The following is a 25,825-nucleotide window of genomic DNA, read 5'->3' on the forward strand; positions in this document are numbered from 1 at the left end:
AATTTCCAAATTTCAATTTTATGGTGCAGGTCCCAATTCCTTTTACAGAGTGAGCAAGGTCATCACCAATTGTAACAACTTCATCTGTTTCTATTTGCATGCTTTCTAGGTTATCCTAATATCCAGTGATGTGTCTAGAAGACCTACAATCAACTATCCATGTATTCGTTTTGGTTGATATCTGGTTGGATAATGCTGAATAGAAGGCATATTTCTCATATTCATTGCCTTCATTTGACTTCTCAAATTTTGCAAAAGATGCTTGAGGTTTAGATCTATCAGGAAAATTTATTGCATAATGTTCATATAGATCACATCTGAAGCATTGGATTTTGGACAAGTCTTTCTTCTATTTGGATTGTCCTTTTCCATGAAAATTTCTTTTCCTTTTGTTGTTTTTCTTCTTTCCCTTCTTATGAACATTTGTATTAAGAACTTGAACATCTTCATCTAGGGTTTTGTGTTTTCCCTTAATCATTAATCTCAATTCTTCTTGAAGACAATTTGATCTTAAACGATCTAGTTTAGGGATTTTAGACCTAGCACTTATACCTTGAACAAAGGATTCCCAGGAGTTTGGAAGTCCTCCTAATGCTATTAAGGATAATTCTTGATTTTCAAATCTCATAACCAAGTGCAGATAATTGATCTCTCAAATCTATGATTCTCATAAAGAAAGCATTTATAGTTTCTCCTTTATTCATGCTTACACTATTCATCTTCCTTTTAAGAGCAAGTTTTCTTCCTATATTATTGATTATAAATGCATTCTCAAGAGCTTGAAACATACGATATGTTGTGGTATGTTTTGCCACAATAGGTACTATGTGGTCTCGAACAGCATCTACAATTATCTTCATAGCCTTTTCATTTTTCTCGATCCATTCTAATTTCTCAGGATCATCTTTAGGTTCCTCTTTGTCCTCTCTTACAAATGATTCCAATTTATTTTCTTTTAACAACATCATTAATCGAAGTTTTCAGGATTCGAAGTTATCAGCACTTCCAAGGTGATGTTCGTAACTCATTGTATTTGTCATCTTTGTAGAGAGAGGGAGGACTGTTACTTGAAGTAAAATCTGATCCTTATAAACTTAGTGTGATCTTTCCTTAGCCAAGCTCTAATTACCATGTAAAGTTTATAAGTAGATTCGATTGATTGCAAAATTTTGTAAAGTTTAACACCAATGTTTTGAATCGCTTTCAGAAATTGCAAATGCTAATGCATTAATAACAAAAATGAAGTATATCAAACTCAAAATTATCTTCAATCCTTTTGAAGCGCTTTCATTAATAGATTACAATGCCAAGATTACATCGGATAGATTGGATAAATACCAATGGAAGAGGTGTGGGGGGATGAATGGCCATGTCTCCGACAGGAGAGATGGACATTTATTCTCACACCCATTCATGGTTAACTAATGCACATAATTAGTTACTATCTTAACACAGTGATTTAAATGTATAACCAATCATTACATTTGCAGCCCAATATAAAGGATAGATCAATCATGATCTAAACATCAAAGGAACCAAAAATAATCTCGATCATGCCTTAATGATCTCGGAACATATATGTCTCATCGGTTGCAGAGTGTGTAAAGTACAACAGCACGTATGTATACATATATGCATAATAGCATGTGCATCATGCTGTTGTGTGTATATGCATACGTATGTGCTTATCACAATAATTTCAGTCCGAAGCTACATGCATTAACAGTGACAACTAATTAAATTGTTTTTTATTAGTTTGTCAAAAAATAAAGAAAATATTTCAGTCATAACTTAATCTTAATTAAATAAATCAATAACAATAAATTATTAAGAAATGTCACTTTGTTAAATAAAGTTGTTCAACTAAGATTACAATTAAAGTCAGCCAAGTCAGCCTAATATAATAGATGCTTCTTGGAGTTCTTTATATAAGGAAGTTGGAAGGAGGAAGAAAGTATGCTTGCACCAACCTCTCTTTTGGATGAATGGAACTAGTATAACACAGCTTGCTAGACTATTTCGTAGCTTCTATCATGTATCACCTAGCATAACGCAGCTTGCTAGCCCATGTCATCCATGGCTTCCTTATTTTCTTTTCCATGATCTCATAGATTTGCTAGTTGGTTGGAACATGCAGTTTTGTCTTATCCTTGATGTGTGTTGTTGCTCTTCCTATGGGACCATTTGTGCTCTTGCAATAGCATTTAGAGCATGATACTAGCAGTTGAGACATTTGCTTCATCGAGGCCTCTTCAACTAGTTGATTTGGACCCTTTGTTTTTGGTGCTAACCACTTGTGTTATGTCTTTTGTCTTTTGTTGTTTTTGTTTTGTGTGCCCTTGCAAATGGTTCTGTGAGATATAATCCTTGGTTTAGGGGCTTCCCTTGAACTTAGTGATGTCTTACCTCTTCAACTCTTGCCCACAATCTCATCTCTACTCTATTATTTTTTTTCCTCTACTTTACCATGCATATGAGTGTAGACTTGTACTTGGTGCAGGAGCACCTAGGATCATCAATAATGCCCTACCTAAGGGGTTGTCTAGATTTGTGTCAAATAGCTCTATAAGGCCCCATGGGTCATCTTTTGTAATCATGTAATAGGGAAGATAGGAAATGAGTCATGTTTTGGGCTAAATGCCCATTAGGGACATTTAGGGCCATATTGGCCAAATGGCTTAAAAGCTGCTCCAAGGGTTAAATTGCAATATAATGGTCCTAGGGGACCTAAAATGACGTAATGTGGCCTAATGATACCATTTGGAAGGTTTTGAGTAGGTTTGATGACTGTCAAAAGTCGATGTGCCAGAAGTTGTGATATTGTCAAAAATGTTGTAATGCAACTTTTGCACAAAAGTTGCCAAAGTTGCAACTTTTCAAAAATGTTGTCTCCAACTGCTAACCAGTTCAAATGTTGGTTGAAGCCAGTTGGGGTAGTTGTAAAAACATCATATATGTCCTCTTGATGCATCATACTGTTGGTTGGAGGATTTTGGAGTGAAGGAAGCAATAAACTATTTTGATTTCTCCGTCAATCTGACTGCGGTACGCCTTTTGTGTACGGAAATTGGATTGGTATGACACTGCAAGTGGTTTGATTAGAAAGTAGAATGTTTTAACCCTCTGTTGCACTTGGTTTGAATTCATTTAAATCTTTTGAAGAAAGTTGCAAATTTATTTTGTTCTCTGGGCTGATCAGACAGCATAACCAAGGGTTTCATCAAGAAATGTCTCTAGTTTGAATTCTCACCCTTGAAAAATTGTGGCCTTGGGTGGAATTCAAGCTATGAGAGTGTATTATAGAATGCTGGTGGTTTCAGACAAAGCGATTAAGGCAATTGCAAGAAAAATGATGCCCTAGTCCTTCATCTCTATGTGCACAGGTTACAGCAGTATGCAAATTTGATTGCAGTTGAAAGGGTGGATTGGTGGTGGTCAATCTAATGGAGGATTTGGAGTTTGTAAGTGTGCCCCAAGGTGTCTGAAGTGTTGGTCAAGTTCTGGTATCAGAAACCCTAGCACTTGCTTTACAAATTTGGCCTAATTAGGCCTAATCCTCAAACTAGCCCTTTGAGCATTTGGTAACTTATTGAGAGAGACAAAAATTGATCTTTTGGGGATCAAAAGAACTCCCAAAAGGGTGTTTGAAAAGGCCATTTGTTTGTATGGTTTAGTGGAGAAGTTTGGAGATAAATCCTAAAAACACAGTAGGCAGACCAAATAGGAATTAAGTCTCCTAACTAGGTCTAGTATTTCCAGTTTTGAGTTAGGGGAGATATAAGAAATAGAACTCATCTAAATTGATTGAATTAGTACTAAGAAGATGTTAGGGGTCCATTCCACCAATGATAAGTGAAGTCCATGATAAGGGTTTTGCAAGTATGTTAGGGCCCGTTTGGCAACGGGAATACAAGCGGAATAGGCATATGTAAATTCTGAAAATTTTGAATTCTTCATTTGGATGCATCCAATCGGAATTGGAATACGAACTAAAATTGGAATACATATTCCAATTTTGGCCCAAAAATGAAGTTTTGCAATTCCACCCAAATAGGTGGAATTGGAATACGTATTTCTATTCCAATTTTATTTATTTTAGAAAACATAAATTTTTGGGTCCGCGAATTCCCCATCAAATTCTGGCTGAGCCAAACAGAGAATAGGAATACGTACCCCCATTTTCTATTCCAGAATAGCTATTCCTATTCCGGCAGCCAAACAGGCCCTTAAGGTTAGAATTTTAAGGGGAATGCATAGTTTCAATAAGGGATTCAATACAAGGGAAGAGTTGGGAATTCAAGAGGGGTTTAAAACATTCACATTGGTGACTTGGAGTCTGTTTTGAAGTACTTTCTAAGGTTTGTGTCTACTATATTGGCAAAGGAGGGTATAGTTGATTGTCTACTTGGGCTCATATATACCCCTAGGTGGTGAAATTGGTGCCCCAGCTAAAGTGGGGACTAAATATGGCGTCGTAAATTGTATGCACTACCTAGTGTGTCCAATTCCATGCTTGTGAGTGCCCATTTTAGTGTGTGTTCATTTTTCCGTGTAATATAGAAATTTTTCTATGCCTTTAAGTCCTTTCTCTCAATTTAAGTAATGCAGGCCCATAATTATAGATGTGTCCTCTTTGATTATATGATTCAGTCACCATCTCTTTGTACATAGGCCCTATTTCATGAAGAGGTCTTTTGTACATTTCCCTTTATCGCGGCTTGATTCTGCACATTCAAGTTGACCACTAATTCGAATCTAAGCCCCGATTGGCTCATAAAGGGTGGCCCGGGACGTCAGAGGCGACCCCAATCACCCCCTACATTGGGAGGCATCCCTCACAATGCAAATCAGGCCCAAGTTTAAATCAAAGAGAGATTTTTCGATTTTAGGCAGAATTCCAGTTCCGTATCAGCCTCCAAGTAATGTGCCCCAAAATGGCTACATGAGGTATAAGTACAAGGCAACCTCCCTCATTTTGGGATCCAGGCCCATGAATCAAATCAAGACAAAAGAAGGGGGCAGTTAAGCATATCCAAGCATTCAAGTAATTCACCTCATCATTGCAGCAAGCCTAACAATCATTATAGAAGTGCATCTTTTGTGATGTCCTTTTAGGTTTTTGGGAGTCATGCTATTGACTCAACACTTGCGATCTTACTTCAAGAAGCACTTGCATCATCAAGGTATAAGACACTTATCAAGCCTCTGGTACTGACAACACACTTCCTTTCCTTGCATGTGATTAAGATTTGATTTCAAGGTTAATTCCTAAATAGGAGTTTGAATGAGGAAAACCTCTTTCTCCAAACATTCTTCCCAATTTTTGTGTGCAAGTGATAGGTGATGAAGTTTCAGATTCGGCTACAGGAAGGTCTGATAATCTGCTATTGATCCCCTACCACCACATCAGCTTCTGGCAGATCAAGGATGACTCCCATAGTAAAAGGTGACTCCAGTCGCCCCCATACTCCAGGTTGCCCTTGACAGGCATTTTGGGCTGAGATTTTCTGCATATCAGTCTCTGTGTTGGCTTCTCAGATCCAATTTTGGAATTTGGTTTTTCAGTCTGTTGCATCCCCTATACAACAAGAAACCCTTCTTCCCCTTCTATATTGCATTTTCCATATTTCTTCTACAAAATAAATAAACCGAACAATGAAGGAAAACCCTTACACCCATTCAATGCTTGAGTCGTCTTAAGCCTAGTGGGTTGATTTCCTTCCTAATGTATTGAGAGCAATGTTGGTGTGAGCTTCTTCCTTTGATTGGTCATCTTATTGATTGCCCCTTGCATTTCTACATTTTTCTTTCCTTACAAGATTTGATAACTTTGTTTGAAGCTTTGTATGAAGCAAATCTTTGATAACAGAAAAGGTTGGAAAAAAAACTACCTCTTCCGAAGTGGTAGATTCATGACAGAGTCTACATCTGTGCCAAATTTGTTTAGTCTATGTTGGAGGCAAATTTGTAATAATAAGAATATTTGCAAGTTTAAGGTATTTTGTATCTGTATAGAAATAAAGGATATTCTATTCAAAATAAATAGAGATGCCAAGAAAAGAATAACATAAACATATAGCATTATTTTTTGAAGCTTAATATTATTGGCTGACACTTTATTCATCAGGTTTTTAGAAATCCCCAGATATTTGTGGCAGGGCAAACTATAATATCAAAGGCATAATATTTAGTGGGGGACGATATATTATGCTTTTGCATTTGTATCAAATGATGATTGCCATGAGGAGAATTTGCTGAGATTATAGGATTATCATCGAAGACACTACAGAGCCATAAATATATCGTGAGCCTGGTGTGGGAGTATGAGTATCACAAACTTCTTTCAGGAGAGCAGAACCGATATCACTGAAGCTGCTTCCAACACTGAAGCAATAATATTGTCTGGCCAGCAGAACATGTTTATAGTGCCCCTTCGTGATCTGCGGTTTCATAAAGACTTGGAGGTGACAAGGTGAGGAGTCTATCAAATACAGAGTTTTGGAGAGACAGACACAATTTCCAATTGCCCTATTCCTTCCTACCACGGAATTTATTGAATTCCTGTATCAAGCTCATTGGAACCATTCTTTGATAGCATCTGTTTGTATTATTGCTTATCCCATATCTGTGAACAGTATAACAATGCAGCAATTTCGCAACGTTGGGCATTTAGACTTTATGGTATTGTACTTTTTTCTGAAGGTTGGCATTTAATAAATGAAGTGCAATATTATATCTGCTGAAGAGGTTAATTCATCTATCTCTGAGTATTTGTTTCTGTTGAACGTTCATTATTATGTTATTACTAAATCTGTGTTAAAATGTATCCGGTCTGAGACTAACAGCAATAATAGACTTACTAAGTTTAGAAACAAGTATTTTTTGTTAGAAAAGTGGAAATCTCGGGTTGGGGATATTAAAGGAGGCTTATGTTTGTTTTCTTGGATGGCCTCACAGCTCCATTGACAGGTTAAATTAAGGCACTCAATCCACCTACTTTGTAGAAAGCCATCAAGAAGGCTAAAGACATGGAGGCTTCTACTTCTAGGAACAAGTTTTGATCTAGGAAATTCCCTCGCGAGATCAATAAGATAAGAAACATTTTCATAGGAAGAATAATTTTCATGGGGAAACAAATCAGTCGTGGATGAATGTAACGGATTAGCAATTGAGTGATTGAATGATCATGAGAGGAAGAAATTATGCTTTCATTATAGAAAGCCTTGGGACCCATCTCACAAATGCAATATAAGAGATAAAGAAAAGCTATTAGTGGACTTTTCAGTGGAAGATCAGCATCAGAATAATTGGGTCAGCAATCTGATTCAGAGAGCCAAGTTAAGAAAAGAAGAGCAAACGAGTGGTGGTACCATTGTCCAACTCTCTTGTTCCCAAAAAGCAGTAATATTCAAGGTTAGAGGTGTGCTATAAGGGCAGCGGATTATTAAACTTACTGATACAGGTGCCACTCATAATTTTATTGATGAGGGCTTTGTGACTAGGAGAGGGCTTCAAACTGAAGAACATGAGGACTTAAAGGTGATGGTAGCTGATGGGTAAAAGCTCTCTTGTACTTGTGATTTCACATTTAAGCATACAATCAAGAGATTATAAGTTGAAGACTGGACTTTATGTGATGAACATAGGAGACACAGATGTGGTCGGGATGCACTGGATGCTATCTCTTGTGGAATTTTCCTTCAATTTGCAAAAAATGGAGATAAAGTTTGAATCACATGGGAAGAAGATAGTGCTCAAAGGGTTATCAAATGGGGATCCTCGAGTCCTATCCTTCAAGAGGATGGAGAGTTTCAATTAAAGATGATCAGGTGGAGTGTGCAGCAGAGTTATAATGCCTACAGTTGCATGTCAACAAAAGAACAATTAGCATCCAAGAATTGCTATCAAGCATAGGAAGGAGTTAGAAATTATTCCACCTGGAGTGCCACCTGAGAGAGGGATAGAGCATGTGATATACCTAGAAAAGGGTGTTAACCAATGATTACTACAGCTTATAGGCAGCCCAAGAAGCATAAGGATGAGATGGAAAAGGTTATTAAGGAAATATTGGAGATAAAGCACATTAGACCCGAAAACAACCATTTTTCTTCAGCAATTATTTTGGTGAACCAAGATGGAACAATGGGAAATTGCATTGATTAAAGGGCTCTAAACAAAAAGGTAATTAAGAACAAGTTTCACATTCCTAGGATAGATGAGTAGATAGATAACCTGCATGGTGCCTGTTATTTTTTGAAGATTGATTAGAGATCAGACTACCATTAGATCAGGATAAGAAAGGAGGATACACAGAACACAAGATTCAAATGCTACTTTGGACTCATTGAGTTTTTGGTGATGACTTCCACATTGACCAATGCACCAGCCACTTTCCAATCTTACATGAATTAGGTATTAAAGAAGTAGTTAACAAAGTTCATGTTAATATTTTAAATAAATGAAATCATGCTTTTTAGCAAAACATGGGAGGAACATATGAGGCATCTAGAGAACGTTTTGAGCATATTGGAGAGGGAGTCCTTGTATGCTAAGGAGTCCAACTGTAACTTTGGCATGATAAAGCTTCTCTACTTTGCTCATATAATCAATTCAGAGGGGTGAGAATTGATCCTGAAAAGGATCAAGGCTATTGTTGAGTGGCTTACACCTATGAGTCTCTCACAGCTAAAGGGATTCTGAAGTAGTTAAGAAAGTTCGTGTTAATATTTTTAAAGAAATGAGATCATGTTTTTTAGCAAAATGTGGAAGGAACATATGAGGCATTTACGTTTTGAACATATTGGAAAGTGGGTCCTTGTATGCTAAGGAGTCCAAGTGTAATTTTGGCATGATAAACTTATCTACTTTGGTCATTTAGTCAATTCAGAGGGGGTGAGAATTGATCCTAAAAAGGATCAAAGCTATGGTTGAGTAGCCTACACCTACAAATCTCTCACAGCTAAAGGGATTCTTTGGTCTATGTAGTTTGTACAAAAGGTTTGTTAAGGATTTCTCACAAGCTACAAATCCACTTACAAATTTGACCAAGAAGGAAGCTTTTGAGTGGTTTGGCGTGTTGTTACGTGGAGCCTAATCGGACTTGGAGGTTTATTCGGCACGGTTTTCTCCGCATATTATTTCTACGGGGATGAGGTAAAGGGGCAGGGTCATGTGCGCTCCTTGTCATAGTACAAGGTGGGGTCAAGGGTCAACACCCCTACGTGGGTTTTCGGGGGTAGTGCCCCCGAACCCCAAAATGCACTTATATTGTAAAAGGCGTCGGCTGCTATTTTTCCTATTGGACGACTCATTCTAGCCCTAATTTTGTAAGCGGCAAAAGCTTGTATAAAAAGGCTTAAGGTTAGGGATTTCATAATGTAATGGTGATATTGTAGCTTCTTGCGGCGGTATTGAGTTGTAAGGGATTGCGGATCGTAATCACTAGATAATAATGATATTGGACTTGCTGTTGATGGACGCAGCCCAGGGATTGGGTGAACTACGTTAAATCTTGGTGTCTTGTGTTCTCTTCTATGCGATCTATTATTTTCTGATATTGGTTATATTTGCATGTAACTGTTATTTCTGTCTAAGGTTAATCCTAACATGGCCCAACATAGAATTGCTTTGATCACTTCAAATAGGTGATATCTACATGTCTAGTGGTGGCAATTCCAAATTTCTCCAAACCTTTTGAATTGGAGTGTGATGCTTCAGAGGAGGGGATTGGTGTTATTTTGATACAAAATAAGCACCCATAGCCTTCAAGAGCAGAAAGTTGAAAAGTGTTAGTCTATATAACAGGGATATGTCGGCCATCATACATGCTTTGGCCAAATTCAGACCATATCTAGTAGGGAACAAGCTTATCATCAAAACAGATCACAATAGCATCATATATTTTATGAACTAGAAAGATTTCATTGGTAGGCAACAGAAGTGGGAGAAGAAATTACAGGCCCGTGATTTTGACATTGTATATGTTAAGGGGGAGAAGAATATACTTGATGCACTTTCTAGGAGGCCTCATTTTGCTCATTGGTTGAGATCAGTATTTATTGAGACATAATTTCAGTAGCGTATGCTAAGGATTCTTGAGCACAAGAATCATTGAGCACACTATTCATGATGTTAGGTACACGATGCTCAATGAGCCAATCATTTACAAGGACAGGATCTATTCGGTGCTTACTTCACAGCTTAAGGTGAAGATACTGAAGACTTTTCATGATGCACGTATGGCTGATTACCCAGGATTCTTCAAGACTTACCAGTAGATCTGCAAGAGGTTCACATTAAAGGGGCTTAAAAATGAAGTACTTAAGTATGTCAGAGATTACCCCACATGTCAATAGAATAAAAATGAGGATATTTGTCCAACTAGTCTGTTTTAGCCCTTAACCACTCCTAATCAGAACTGGATATGCATCTCCATGAATTTCATCGCTGGGCTACCTAAGGTACATTATTTGTTGTAGTCGATAGGTTAACTAAATTTATGCACTTCTTTGCTATTTCTACAACATATTTTACAGCACAAGTAGCTGATTTGATCTTAAAAGAGATTTTCAGACTTCGTGGCATGCCCACAAGCATAGTGAGCGAGAAGGACAACAAGTTCCTAAGTGCTTTCAGTAGGAACTTTCCAGATTGAATGGCACTGAGCTTACTCCCAACATGAGCTACCACCTGAAAACGGATGGGCAGGCAAAGATAGTGAGCAAATGGGTGGAAGAGTATCTCAAAAAATTATATCTTACGACAATAGAGAGTATGGGTTAAATGGCCACCCCTCAAAAATTAGTATTAAAATTCTACCTATCACATCTATCGAGATATCACCATTTATCGCATAGTATGGGTATGAGACACCTAACTTTGTTGATTTGCTCTTTGAGGATAGTAGAGTGCCTAAGGAAAGAAAGATATTGTGAAATCATTGAAGGAAAACTTGCACCAGGCACAGAATTAGCAAAAGTTATATGCTGCTCAGCATCATATAAAGCACAATTTTGAGGTGGATGAGAGTCATACAAACAGACCACTCTCAAGAAGAGTGGGTCAAAGAAGTTTAAGCCCGGGTTTTATGTTCCTTTTAGAGTTTTGAAGAGGATTGGAGAAGTAGCTTATGAGCTAGAGTTACTAGCTAACAACAGAGCATATAATGGTTTCATGTGTCTAGGCTCAAAAAGGCACTCAAACATAATGTAGTTTCCTCATCGGATTTACCATCATTGGATGAAGAGGGGAAGTTAGTCTTGATTATAAATGCTATTATAGATTACAAAGAGTGTGCTCTATGGAAGTAGATCATAAAAGAGAACTTGGTCAAATGGAAGAGCTGATCAATAAATGATGAAACGTAGGAAAATGAATAGATATTACAATATTCAGAGTTGGAATTGCTTGGAAACAAGCAATTTTGGGGAGGGTGGACTGTAATATCCTCTTCCTAAGCACTTCAGCATGATGGATTGTTAGTCTGTACAGTTGGTTCTTGTAGGCTAATGAGTTACAGTTAGGAGACTTATGATAACAGTTTGATCCGACTTCTGGCAGTGACAGGTGTTCCATTGAGCTCAAGATATTGATACTTGCAGAAAGCCCTTTTCTGAGGTATTTTTGCGCAGTTTTTACCATACTAATTATTTTTAGTAAGTTAGTAGCCAGCGCTGACTAAGTTAGTTGTCAGTATTTCTCTTTTTGGATGTGTCAATGGACACATTGGATATTGATATCTCAAGTTTTAACGGGGACCAATGTATTTGAATTAAATAATGATTAAGTTATAAAGTTAACCTTTATAATTTACTCTATTTTATATGATTTATTTAATAAATACTACATGGACACTCGAGTGATAAATAAAAGTGCTAATATTATACAAGAAACTCTATTGGAGGGGGGCAGGGGGGCAGGGAGGGAGGAGGGTGGTGCAATTTTTGGGAAACTAGAAGAGTTTTAATAAAATTGAAAAAGTGACCTAGTTGGGCATGGAATTTAGAGGGCTATAAGAGAGATCTTTGGAGCTCATTCTCTTATGCTTGGTTTTGATATTTTGAAGAATACATTTATTGGTTAACTTGTTCATCCTATGGCCTTGTCAGGACAAAAGCAAGGAAGGTCTTCAGGGTTGGTGAAAGATCTAATTTGGAGGTTTTATTGGTTCTTTCATTCAGAGATCACAGCTAGGCTTCATTGTCAATTTGATATCTTCAGTTTTTTACAGAGTACATCCACAGCAGATTTATGAGAGGGAGATTTGGGGTAGATTGAAGAATTTATTGCTGTGTGCACCTTGTTATCTTGGTCGTACCATTCTCTATTGCTGGTTGTATTCTTTGTGGCTGACCGTATAGTCTGATTGAGGGGATTTGAGATTCCTGGTTGTGGTGCTTTATATTTGGGCAGATTTGTTCAAGTATTGTGGGCACCTACCATTTGGCAGTGCGGTGATATCCAATTTGCATCATTTGGAGTTCATTCTTAGAGGTGGCATCTAGGGTTTATGAGATAAATTTTTAGGTCTGTTGCTGTTATTCATTGTATTTCTAATCAACCAATGAATATGCCTGATTTTGCATTGTACTGCTGTTTCATCAACTGGGTATCTTTAGTTTTGATTATATACTGTAGTTTCAGTTTACTGTTGATTGATTGTACTTGAAAGATATTGTATTTGATCTTTATTTTTTATAATGTATTGTCCTTTCAGTTTACTGCTCATTGTGGGTACTTTCAAAATATTGTATGTGAAAAATTATTTCAGTTCATTACTAACACAATATGTGTGTGTGTCCATGCATAGATACCTACATACATAAAATAAATACACAATATGCAGTCTTCTTCTATAAAACAAACAAAACAGAAAACACAAACAAACAAAAAGGGCTTATGTCACATGATCTAAGTTTCTGTTTACATGTTGAATATACTCAGGATTGTATTTAATACTACATCATGTCTCATATTGTCTTGTTACTAGTCTGCAAAAATAAATTATACAAGATGTATGGAGCACACAAAGTAAAGTAGTAATCAATTTGCTGTTCTTGGGAGTCAATTGTAGACCGTGCCATTTGAAAGTAAATGCAAACCTAAGTTAAAGCACCAAACACCTTTGGCTTTGATAAGTAATTGCTTCTCTAGGTAGTGATGGACCCTCTTAAGCTATTGTGCAAACAATAACATATCCTGAAATCTAATGATAGATAAAAAACCCTAAAAATATAGAATTGCTCCATGTTCACCTTGTATAGAGACACATATTCCATCACTGTAGAAAATTTTCACCTTGTTTAACGTAGTGCTATAACTCTTTCAAATATTCAGATTTTAGACTGTAATTCAAATTCTATATATTTAGATTTGAGGTGTTTTGTTTCAAAAGCTGTATTTAAATAATAAAAAATGTGACACATTGAAAAGAAATAAAAGTTACCTGTATAGTTCAATATACTAAATTTATATTGAAAAGAGACAAAGAGTTAATTATTTGAATAACACACCTCAATCATACCGGTTTTCATCTTGGGATTCAAGGCTTCCTTTGGTCGAGACCTTACAAGTCCTTCAACAGAAACTACGGATTCCAATCTCAACTTCTTTGCAATTGAATATGCCTCAGGAAATTCCTCAGGCAAGGTTGTAATCTACAATAATCACCAATCTTCATCAATACATTATATGAGTTTGGCACAGCATACTTCTCAAATGAAATAAGTCTCTTTGCAGCAGATCAAAAATGACATTAAAGTTTGCAAAAACATTACTTGAATTTCAAATACAAAACAAAAGGATCTAATAAACTATTTTCGATATCTGAAATACACTAGTCTAAAAATATCAAAAGATATGGAGCTATTTTATTTCTTATAAGTTATTTTGTTTTACTTTGGAACTATTTTACTTATTATTTACATGAATATAACAATTTTCGTTACTTATTCTGACAGTATATTGTCTAAATTGACTACTATTAAAAATTAACATGTAAATCACTGTCACATTTAAAAGATTAAATATAAGATTTTTTACCCTCGCGTTATTATGCTTCACCCCTTGTTACCAATGTAAAGTACCTCTAAATATTAATCAATGTAAACATATACTTTACATTGATAGGATTGCAGCAAAGATTTTTACTTAGAATGCATTATAATTCTTGATAGTATCCATAGAATAAGACATTACTCAACAATTCATATAAATTACTAACATGTATCAGCCTAAAATACTCCCAAATGATTTAGTCCTATCTGAAACTTAGAAAAACAGAGTCATGCAAGCATCAATGCAAACCCTCAAATATTTTCTTCTCTAGAATCATTATTTTGAATCTAACTTCCATAGAAAAGCAATCCAAAAAGTCTCAAACATCAATTCAAAGCCCAGAAAGCAAACATCAGATCCAACAGTATCAAAGTGTGTCAAAACCAGTGTATCCCGGGGACGCATCCTCCCCTGAATCCCGAGCCTTCCTGGAACGAAGATGCACCCAAGACTTGGGGACAGCATTCCAGCATACCCAATGGTGCCACCATTTTTTCCTCCCACCACCAGCGTCCTGGGAATGCTGAGGGAGACACCAATGTGTCCCTCGAGCTCCTGGGGCTGTGGCAACATAAAAAGAGTGTTTTTTATATTTTAAAAAAAACATATTTTTTAATTGTTTCTTTGGTTCTATTCAAAGTCTAAGGCTACGCGGGGCCCATCTTTATGGTCTTTCATTCTTTTAAAAGGCCTCTAATCTTAATTTGTTTTCACATTTTTATTTCTAATTGATTGCTACAGCAAGAGGAAGACAGGTGAAGAGCTAGAAAACTTCAATGTTCATTGTCCGATATTCAAGTATTTACTATTTAATTATCTAGTATTTGGAATTTTATTTTTTAATAGTCTTATACATCTTTTCATAACTACCATTTTAAGTACCATATGTATAATATATAGCATATACAACTGGTTGTCCCTAAATTGAGACCCCTTTGTCCCCCGTCTGGAAAACCTGTCCCCTTTCCAACGTTTTCCCATCCCTGACAGCAGTATAAGTATGATCAAACCCCCTTCATTGCATCGCTAAAGAGCATTGCTGGACTACTTGTTCTTACGAGCTGTGTTATCCTAAATAGCCAATTAACATGTGACTTGTTCAATTACCTTTTCAAGATCTAATATCTAACCGGGTAAACATAGTTGGCCATCGAGAATCAAGGTTCAAAATTGGGAACTTTGAAGACTCTGCTGTCTAACCTTCAATGACACCATGCTACCTATTGTATGGTTGAGTAGTTGTTACAAAATTATGAAGGAGACTGCTATTACATTGTCTGGTAGCAATTATTAAAAACTTTTTAGCAAAGTAACGCCTATAAGCTAGTGTCCATATCTCCAACTAAAATTCAAATGGAATAAAAAGCTGCGAGCTTGAGTATTGGCATGGGTTTGGTTTGTGTTTGGGCAAAGTAAAGCAACCAAAACCCATTTGAGGAGTTAAGGAGAACACTGGATTCGACTAGACTAGAATAGTTGGATAGAATTTTAATTATCGACACTTATCACTTGAATGTTTGAATGACCAAACCCGTTTGGCCATCTAAAATTCAAATGGAGCATAGTACTGCTGGCTTAGGATTACTCCAGTTTGTGTTTACGCCAAGTAAAGCAAGTGAAATCCAAATGAAAAGTTACTAAAAATACTAGATAGTACTAGACAAGAATAATCGAGCAAGTTTAGAAAACTGGATATGTCATTCAGTTGGATGCTTGAACGGCCAAATCTAATTCCCTGGTAATGTAATGCAATGTTGGGACGTGCTCCATAACATTTAGCTTGTATAAATAGAAAACATCCAGTAGAGTTTCTGTGGTGAAACCTGTACTATTCCGGTATGATCCCTCAAATTGAAAAACGTGAGTGAAGAGTGAAGGCGGTGAAGAGCAACCCATCCGCAGAGCCTGACTCGCTTGCCTATATCTTCTCCCTTCAATTCCCCGCACCCCTCTTTTCTGCTTACCCATTCCATTCCCATCTCTTTCTCAATCTCCTTTTCGATGCCCACGTCCATCTCCCTCTCCGTTCCTGCTTTATACCAGCACGACCTCATCCTCCTCCTCGTCCTCAAAGGAGAAACTGGGATTGGAAATCGGCGTGTAATGCTGTGGAAGCACAATAACGAAGTTGATGGTACTGATGGTATCAGAGCTACTCTCCCCGCGATTGCAATAGCCATCGCCATCTTAACTCCCTCTACTCTCCGCCCCCTTCCCGAAATAAAAAAATTAACGATTTACAACTTAATCAATTATAAAATGAGACTTCTGCTTCAGAGAACAGGGTTAAATAAGACGATGCTTCCACGCCTCATCTCGTGCCGCGGCCGCCAGCGGATAGGAATTTCAAAACTATTACCAAATGGGACTAGGCGGCATTGTCCACGGTGTAACTTTTATGCATCTTTGTTTGAGTGTATTTCATTTGTATTTTAAAAACTTGAAGACTATCATTTGTTTGGGTGCATATAAGTTGCACTGTAACCACTACCATCCAAAATTAAGGTGAGAAATCTTTATTGCTAAAGATTTGAAAAGCTAGAACCTTTTGTTATGGTATTTAAGAACAAACTATGGAAGAGGAAGGGAGAATTTAGCATCCCAAATATACATAGAAGAGTTATTGATGACTTTGGGAGAAGTTTCAACCTTAAAATTAGAATATATGTATGTTTAAGCGTGACAAAGAGTCAAATGGAGCTGACCATTATCTTCCACATTATTTGGAATGTATATCGATAAGTTAGAAGCATGGTTAATCTAGAGAGATAGGAAAGGTATCAAATTGGTAGGGTATATGGTGAAGCTACTTTTATATGTTGATGATATTATCTTAATTTCAAAAACATCTCATGGGTTGAGGGAACATTTAAAGGCTTAGAAAACTTTTGTTAGGAGGTTGGGTGCAAATGAATATCACCATGACCAAAAATAATAATTTTCTCACCAAATATAAAAGATAACCAACCCATCTTTCTTTTTTAGGGCAAACCACTAGAAATAGTAAAAGAATACAAATATCTTGAAATCTACTTCCATTACTAGCTAAGTTAGGAAACTTCTAGAAAAAAGAGAATAAAGATATGTTGGACGGCCTCTTACCTACTTCAAAATAGGTGCTAGAAAGTGAAACTTTGGGATTAGAAAACTAAGAAAACCTTTTTTGGCTTACTAGTCACATCGGTTTTCCTTAATGGTTGTGAAGTGTGAGGAACTATTATGTCAAAATGCAATTGGAGACAAATTAAAAGACTTAAAAAATATCTAATCACAAGCAATCTCAAAGTTAAATACATGATTCCATACGAAATTCTTTTGGTTGTAGTAGGCACTTTTCCTTTGAAAGCATTGGCAATAACTTGGTTAGTAAATTGTTTTAACCCAAAATGGATGTTGAGGAGGCTCACTTTAAACCATTGGAAGAAAACTTGGATAAAGCAAAACAACATATGGATGAACAAGTGGGGCATCAACTTGAGATTTTCCTAACCCTAATGAAGAAATAAGAAGATATGTGACTAAAATTTTAAAATTACCATATGGATAAAACAATTTAAGCAAAAAAGAAACCTAGTACATCAAAGAACTTAACAAGATAAGGAACATGGTCAAGAGACATATTTAGGGGTTGTTATTAAAAAGAAAGCAAGGTTGTTAGTTACATAAGTGAGGAAGAGATTGTATCATCTTAGGTGTCCATTAGGTGGAAGAAGCACCAAGAAAACTTGGGAAGCGAGCACGTGCACATTTGGCAATAAGGGTGTAGTGGAAATGGAATGGCACTTCATCATGGAATCTACAACTTACAAGGATGTGTACTTGGTACAAAAAGATGTTGAAAGTTTAAAATGAGCATTAACTATTTGACATAGGTGGCCAGCTTCCTTGTGAAAATCAACAATAGAAGGTTTGATATGGAAAAGAACATGAAGATGAATTAAGGACGATTTTATTCAAGTGGTCTTATAGATTACTTGCTCTCATGGACATCATCAAAAACTTTATTTCATAAACCCTTCTTAATTTGAGATCACATTTATTTATGTTGCCTTTAGTCTTAATCAAAGTTAAATATGGCTTTGTTTAAGTAACCAATGCTAGATGTATCTTAGATATATAGTGTTATTCTTTAGATACGTCTCCACACTTCATTTTGCACATTCATATGTTCTTGTATTCAAATAATTAGAAATAAATAACATCAAAAGTTTTTCTTCTTCATTTCCTTTCCCTTCTCTTTTTTGGCAGATGTCTCTACTAAAGAGATTTTGGTCCTTATATTTCTCATTATAGGTTCCACATCCTTATCTTCATCTTCTTTTAATTCTTCCTTTATTCAATTAATCTTTTTTCATGCAAGATTTCATTTTTCTTTTTCATCATCACTATTACTAACCCAGTCTTCTATTATTACTTGTTTGGGAATTGATTTATCCATTTTTCTTTGTGTAAAGGCCTAGGTGTCATCTTCTTAACCAATTTTTCCTTTGCATGGGTTTTAGAGGAACTTGTTTTTATCATAGACAAAGAGATAGAAGAAGACCTAGTATATCTTCTTCAAGCTTGTTCAAAACTTCTTTCTTCTATAGGAGCCAAACCAAATGTTTCTAAATATAGGGAAAGTCCACCATTTTGAACAAATTCTCCATCATCTTCTCATGCCTTTTTTCCTCCTTATTCTTAACCACCATGTTCATCACTTACTTTGTAGGTCCAAACATTTCTTTGTCATCTAATATTCTTCTTTACATCCTATGATGTGACCTCATAGGGGAGATCCCAACACTCAAATTTTCTTGGTTTTACAGCTTCAATATAGCATTGGTGTTTTTCCACTAAGAAAATGACTTTATTCTTATACCTCCAAACCAAATCATAAGGACACATTTCCCTTTACTGCATCTCCCCTTGGAAATTATTTAAGAAAACCTAATATAGGATGTTGTAAGTAGCAATATCATTCTTTAAAATCTTAATGTGTTCATCCATATTCTTTGTTTCAAGTAGTTGATTTAAAAACATAAAAGCCAATAAAAAAACATGAAATCCAAAAAAACAATATAACACCCAAACTTAAATTAGTACTCTAAAATATTGGTCTTATCTAGGTCATCCAATGGTTACAACCTCATAACACACACAAATGAAAAAAAATCACCTTACACTATCATTTAGTACACTATGTGAATGGCGATTGTAGTCACATAACCCTCACTATTATAGTAATATATCTTGTAACAATATCTTTGGTTTTTTATTAAGAAAAATAGGTTTTAGAGGGATCCTGAAACTCGAGAGTTTTTACATAATATCTAAAATAATAATTTTAAATAGAGTCTAGACCTTATGCAACTGCATATAAAAAGCCATAACAAAAGACAGGCTCGCGGCCAGAAGACAAAAGCTAGAAACTCTAAACTAAAGATAATACGAAGCAAAAAATAAGACCACTAGCAATTTTTTCTCACTATTTGGATCCTGCATATTTTATGCTTCCTCGTTGGTGCTCTAGATCTCCACACCCACACGTTCCTAGTTTGGATCGTTAGTTCGTTCCACCTGGCCCCTGGTCTCTTTCATTTCTCCCTCAATTTGCCTGAGGTCCAAACTGGCCTTTTCTTCCTTATCCCCACCGATTCCTACATTTTTCAACGATTCGCCCAGACTATTGATGTTCTCATTCAGAATGTTTAGGGTAGCAATCACCTGATTAGCTAGGTTTTGGTTCAATATCCCCATCTTTTGCACCCTTTTCTCAACCTTTGAGAGACGATCCTCCTAGCTGACAAGATGACCCTGGTTGTGTTGTTTAGTGTGGAGCCTAATCAGTCCCCAAGTGGGAGATTGTTAGATTGTGGTGACTAACTAGGAAAGTATTGTACATACTTCATAAATTCTTTGGGGCTCGGGGCATCGCATCGGAAAATAATTTTTGGGCCCTATTTTATCGAGATTTTGGGTGGACATGCAATTATTTATTATAACCCTAAAGCAGTAAAATACATTGTATAAAAGAGCTTAGGGTTAGGGATTGTTTCATAGTTGTGATGCGAAATTGGTTCTTACGACAGTATTGAGTTGTAAGGGATTACAGATTGTAATCAGGTTATAATAACTGGATCGTAATAATATCAAACTTGTTGTTTGGTGGACGTAGCCCAGGGAGCGGGTGAACAACGTTAAATCTTGGTGTCTTGTGTTTTTTTCGTGTGATCTATTATTTTTTTTTATTGGTTATATTTGCATGTAATTGTTATTTATGTCTGTGGTTTAATCCTAACAGGTGGCTGCTCATCCTCTGGCCTTCCTCATGGCTCCTTTTCTCCTTAAGGACCTCAATCTCATGGAACGACCACTTGATAGAGTGAAAATTATCTATCATGGTGTTTTTGGCATTATTGAGCAAATTGAGCCCTATTTCTCTTGCATTATCTAAAATTGCAACCAGACCAGGATCAATGAGTTCATCGAAATGGGTTTTTCCTTCTATGTCTTCCATGACTTGCAGGTTCACTTTCTCCCTAACAATCCCCATCTTCATCATTTGAGTGTTGAAATTTCTCCATGACCTCCTTCTATCTTTCATAATTATCTCCCCACTATCTTCCACCACAGTTTCCTTAATCTCCTGAGATGGAGAGATAGAAGGGAAGGGTCCCGAAGCCTTAGGGCTCTGATCTTTTCTCTCTTCTGGCTGCAACTCCTCCTCAGCCTTTCTCTTTTTGGGGTTCCCTAATAGAATAGAAATATCTTCCCCCATCTTCTCACTGTCTTCCCCCTTCTTCTCTTCCTTTGACTCCATTTCCTCTTCCTCTTCATTATACTCCTCTTCCTCCTATTTCACTGGATTGGGGGTTAAACCTCGAGGGCTCTTTCTGATAGGAATAGTGCTAGTTGGAGGAGAAATTTTCTCCCCTCTCTTAGGCTTCTTGCCTTTCAAGGAGGTGTTATCCTCATCTTCCAAGCTTAGACTTTGAACTTCATCAAAATCAGAATAGTTCGAGCTCCCAGTGGCCTCTTAATCATTCCCAGAATGGCCTAAAGATTTCCCCATCGTTTGAGTCTTAAGATATTCATAGACCAACAAGAGCAAACCCTTATGTAGGGTTGGTTTTGCATTGGGTTTCTTCTTAAAACCCTCAATGCCCTTACTCATCAAAGTAAACAGATAAAAAGGAAAGGAAATTATTGTGCCATGCCTAAAATGATTTAATAGAATGAAGTGGTGTGTTCTGACCCTATCAAATCTAGTGTCCAAAGAAATATATTCAATAACTACCCTTAAAACATACCTCCACAACCTTTTTATCGACTCCATTTTGTAGTATGTCTCAACCTTCACAAATTGCTTCCTTTCTTCCTCATTCTTCACAAAATCTTTAACTACATTAGCGGACATTTTCTTATCCCTGTAAAAATTTATCCCCTCCATGGGTATCTTCATGATCTGAGCTATCATTTCCACATTGATTTGATGAGAAACCCCATCAATTTTTACATGCTCATCCTTCCAGGTATTCACCATGAGCTTGGTGATCTCCTTATCAAAGCTGTGGAGTTTCTCAATGTAGCTCGCTATGCCACCCTTTTCCAGCTTATTCTAGACCTTCATTCTTTTCCTCCATTTTTCTGCCTCCCCGGTTGGCTCCTTCTTGCTCCTCTCCCCAACCATCTTGAATTCTTGTTCAAAAATCTTGCACTCATAGACTTCAACTTCCTGCAATTTTTGTATCCCTAAATCTTTCTTACCTTTGGCAATTTTAATGGGGATAGACAAAGTGACCCATAAAATGTGCCACAAGTACATGAAATGATGGAGAGATATTACCTTCCCATGATTTTCATTAACATCTTGTCTTACTTGCATTGTTACATATATTTCCATAATTAATGTAAGATTTCCTTCGTACTTCCCTGGATACGTTCCAACATTATAATATCTTTCATGATTCCCAGAAAGATATCCCCATTGTGCCACATCGTCACCGTGTTTTTAACTACCACCTCATTCGTAAACTAGTCCGCGATTGAGTTGGCCTCTCTGTACACATGGTTGATGTGGACCCTTTTGAATTTGCCCAAGTCTAATCGAATCCCCTCCACCACGTTTGCAATGGTCTAGGAGGGCTTAGAGCAACCTTTTAAACAATTTATTATATTTAAAGAGTCTCCCTCCAACCAAAGGTTCTCAATTCTAGTAGTCAGAGCCAATTTAACAATATGACAAGCCGCACTGGCCTCCGCAAAGTGATTCGTTTGAATCCATAAGGGATAAGAAAAAGCCGCAACTCCCTTTCCATGACCATTTATGATTATTCCTCCATAGCCAGCAGTGTCAAGATTCCCTTTGGTTGCCCCATCAAAATTGGCTTTATACCATTCTTCAGGGGGAAAAGCCACATAGCTTCCTGTCTTTTCCTCTCCCTGTCCTTTTTCTTTTCTATGTTGTTTCCTCCTTCTTTAATGTCTCCCCCCTTTCTAATGGAAAAGTTCTCCTTCATGGTGGTAACAATTTTATCTACAATAATAGAACAGGGGCTTCCCTATCTCTAAAAATATGATTGTTTCTCTCTTTCCATATTCCCCAACTGAAATGTGGAAGGGACCAGGAGCATATCATCTGTGTCTTCATTCCTTTGTACATGCTAGTCCATTGTCCAAAGAATTCTTGGATGTTGGCTGGTTTACACCAACTAACTCCATAGCCCCTGGTCATAAGATCCCATACCTCTAAGGAGTAGGGGCAATGAATAAAAAGGTGGTTGGTTGACTCCAAATCATTCTTGCAAAGGCTACACCTATTTGGGATAATTTGAACCCTCTTAATCGATTATCCAAGGTGATAATTTTTTCTTGAAGAAGCAACCAAAAGAATATGTTGATTTTTAGAGTGAGGCTAGTCATCCAAGCCTTTTCCCAGATAGGTTTGTCCATCCTATTCCACAGTGATAAATAGCCTGATGCAACTGAATATAACCCATTAGAATTGTCTCCCCATATGATTCCATCCCTCTTGTTATTAAGGATCATGGCATTCAGGATTGTCATAGTGGTTTAAGATCTTGGGAAACTATGGATAGGTCTTTCCATCCTTGATCAGCTTTCTAGTCACTAACTTTCAAGCCAAATCTTCTTATACATAAATCAGCCCATCTCTCATAGTTAGGGTGACCTATGAGGGGTCCCTAGCTAAACTAGTTATCCTGCCAGAATAAGATACTTTCCCCATTGCTTACTTTCCACTTTGCCTTTGGTTTAGCCAAAGGTTTTTCCTTAAGGATCCCATTCTAGATAAAAGATCCATATGGAAGATCAACTTCACTAAATATGAAGCTGAGGGAATGCCTTCTCAAATATTTTTCCACCATGATATCCCGCCATTCTCCAGAATATTGAAAAATGTGCCATATGTGCTTTGCTAGTAGAGCATTGTTGAGGTGTCTAATTTTATAATGCCTAGACCACCATAGCTTTTAGGCAAGCAAACATTGTCCCACACCACTAAATGATATCTCTTGTTTTCTTCAACCCTTGTCCACAAAATGTCCCTCTGGATTTTCTTCATTCTATCAGCATGTTTAGTCGGGATCTTGAAAAGGCTGAGGACATAAGTTGGGAGGTTTTGAAGAGTTGATTTCACCAAAGTACATTTACCTGCTTGACTAAGGGTAGATCCTTTCCATCCTACCAACTTCTTGTTAAATCTATCAATAATGCCATTCTAGAAAGATTCCAGCGGTTTTGACCCCAATGGCATTCCAAGGTAGCTAGCTAGAAGAGACCCCACACCACATCCCAGGATGCAAGCTATATTTCTTTGTCGCTCAATTGGGGTGTTTATATAAAAGAATGAGCTTTTTTTCCAGTTTATAACCTGTCTTGAACCCCTCATGTAAGTATCCAACAAACATTTTAACACCTTAGCCTCTTGAACCATGGCTTCCCCGCCCAGAATTATGTCATCCACAAATTGCTGATGGGTGAAAGTAATCTGTCTAGATGATGGCTTAATACCATGCAGGCTCTAATCCTGTCTTTTCCTCAGGATTGACCTCCCAATACACTCTGCTATAATAATGAATAGAAAAGGGGATCGGGGATCACCCTGTTTAAGCCCTCTTGAGGGGAAAAAGAAATTTAAGGGAGCTCCATTGATTAAAATAGCCAGAGAGGGGGTGGAAACAATCTGAAGAATTAATTTACAAACCTAGGCATCAAATCCAAAATCCTGGAGAATAGCTTTCAAGAAGTCCCAGTCCACCCTGTCATAGGCTTTAGATAGGTCCAACTTGAGTAGGAATCCTTCCCTCTTCCTACCTTCCAAAGAGTGGATCACTTCATGAACCATCATTATTAAGTCTAAAATCTATCTCCCTGGGACAAAGCCAATTTGTTGTGGAGAAATAATCAAATGGAGAACACTGAGAATTCTAGTGGTCAAAACTTTCGAAATGATTTTATAGAAAGAATTGCATAGGTTTATGGGTCTGAACTTGTCCATCGAATCAGCCCTTGGGGTTTTTGGGATTAACACCAAAAAAGTAGCATTAAGTTCCTTCAAAAGGTTTCTAGCCCCAAAAAATTCCTACACTGCCTTCACCACATCCCCTTTAACCACCTCCCGATATTTCTGGAAGAATAAAGTCGAAAATCCATTCAGCCCTAGAGCTTTGTCTGCAAGGAGAGATAGCAGAGCTTGGTAAATTTCATGCAAAGAGGGAATAGCCTTTAGCATAAAATATTGAATGTTCCTATAGTAGAGTGGGGATTGAAGTCAAAATATCCTCTTGATCTTTCGGCGAGTGAAGAATCCTTAGAGAGAAGTGAAGAAAATAAATGCACTGCTTCATTTGCAATCTCATTTTCCTTTGTTAGAGAGGCTTGTTCCCTCTTTATACTTGAAATTTTGTTCTTTTGAGGTGGAGAGATGGAAAAACCTAGTATTCTGATCCCCCTCTTGAGCCAGTTGACTCTAGATATTTTCTTCCGAAAGTACTATTCCCTGCTAATGATATTGTGGAGGTCAGATAGGATAGACATTTCTTCGCTCCTAATCTGATTGTTGTATACTTCCTACTGTATCCTTTCCTGGACCTTTCATAGCTGGTCTGTCTTCTCATCCTTCTCCTGAAAGATATGCCTGAAATCCATCTTGTTCAGACTTTGATGTTTCTTTTCACATTTTTCAATTTTTGAGCTATCCTAAACATTGTTGTACCTTCCACCTCTATATTCCACCAAGAAGAAATCTTAGCTTCCAAATATGGGTGGGAAGTCCACATCTTCTCAAAATGGAAAGGGAAATTATGTTTAACCATTAGTGGACTAAATGAAAGCAAGATGGGCGAGTGGTCTGACCCAACTCTAGGAAGAAGAGAAAGTCTGCACATGTGGGTTTGCATCCAATGTGGGGAAATGAGGGCTCTGTCTAGACGAACCTGGATGCAATCCCCGCTAGTTCTCTTGTTTGACCAAGTGAATCTGTTGGCATAAAGTTATTTGCCATTAGTGACAACACTCACAGTTCTAACCGAGCACCGAGTAATATAGTTCAGACCGAATGATGGCAACACAGTTCAAACTGAGTAATACAGTAAAGCCTGAATGATGGCAACACAGTTCAAACCGAGTAATACAGTTCAGACCGAGTGATGGCAACACAGTTCAAACCGAGCACTGAAGACACAGTTCTAACCGAGTGAAGAAGCACTTAGTGTTAACCGAGTGAAGATGCACTGAGTGTTAACTGAGTAAAGATGCACTCAGTATT

The 25,825-nt window shown here is 37.1% G+C and overlaps 1 protein-coding gene across 1 annotated transcript in view; it reads right to left on the minus strand.

Annotated features, from left to right (window-relative positions):
• The window catches only part of LOC149578672 (aspartate--tRNA ligase, chloroplastic/mitochondrial-like), a 126,585-nt gene extending 110,171 nt beyond the window's left edge, over positions 1–16,414 (minus strand). Inside the window, 2 exon segments of the mRNA XM_089831006.1 lie at positions 13,512–13,655; positions 15,879–16,414. Coding sequence (XP_089687132.1) covers positions 13,512–13,655; positions 15,879–16,241 — 507 coding nt within the window. The 5' untranslated portion in view covers positions 16,242–16,414.
• Positions 16,415–25,825: the final 9,411 nt, after the last annotated feature.

The sequence above is a fragment of the Cupressus sempervirens genome, chromosome 1 (genome assembly GCF_028749045.1).
Source record: "Cupressus sempervirens isolate cs-2001-9-10 chromosome 1, ASM2874904v1, whole genome shotgun sequence".
NCBI classification, from domain to species: domain Eukaryota; kingdom Viridiplantae; phylum Streptophyta; class Pinopsida; order Cupressales; family Cupressaceae; genus Cupressus; species Cupressus sempervirens.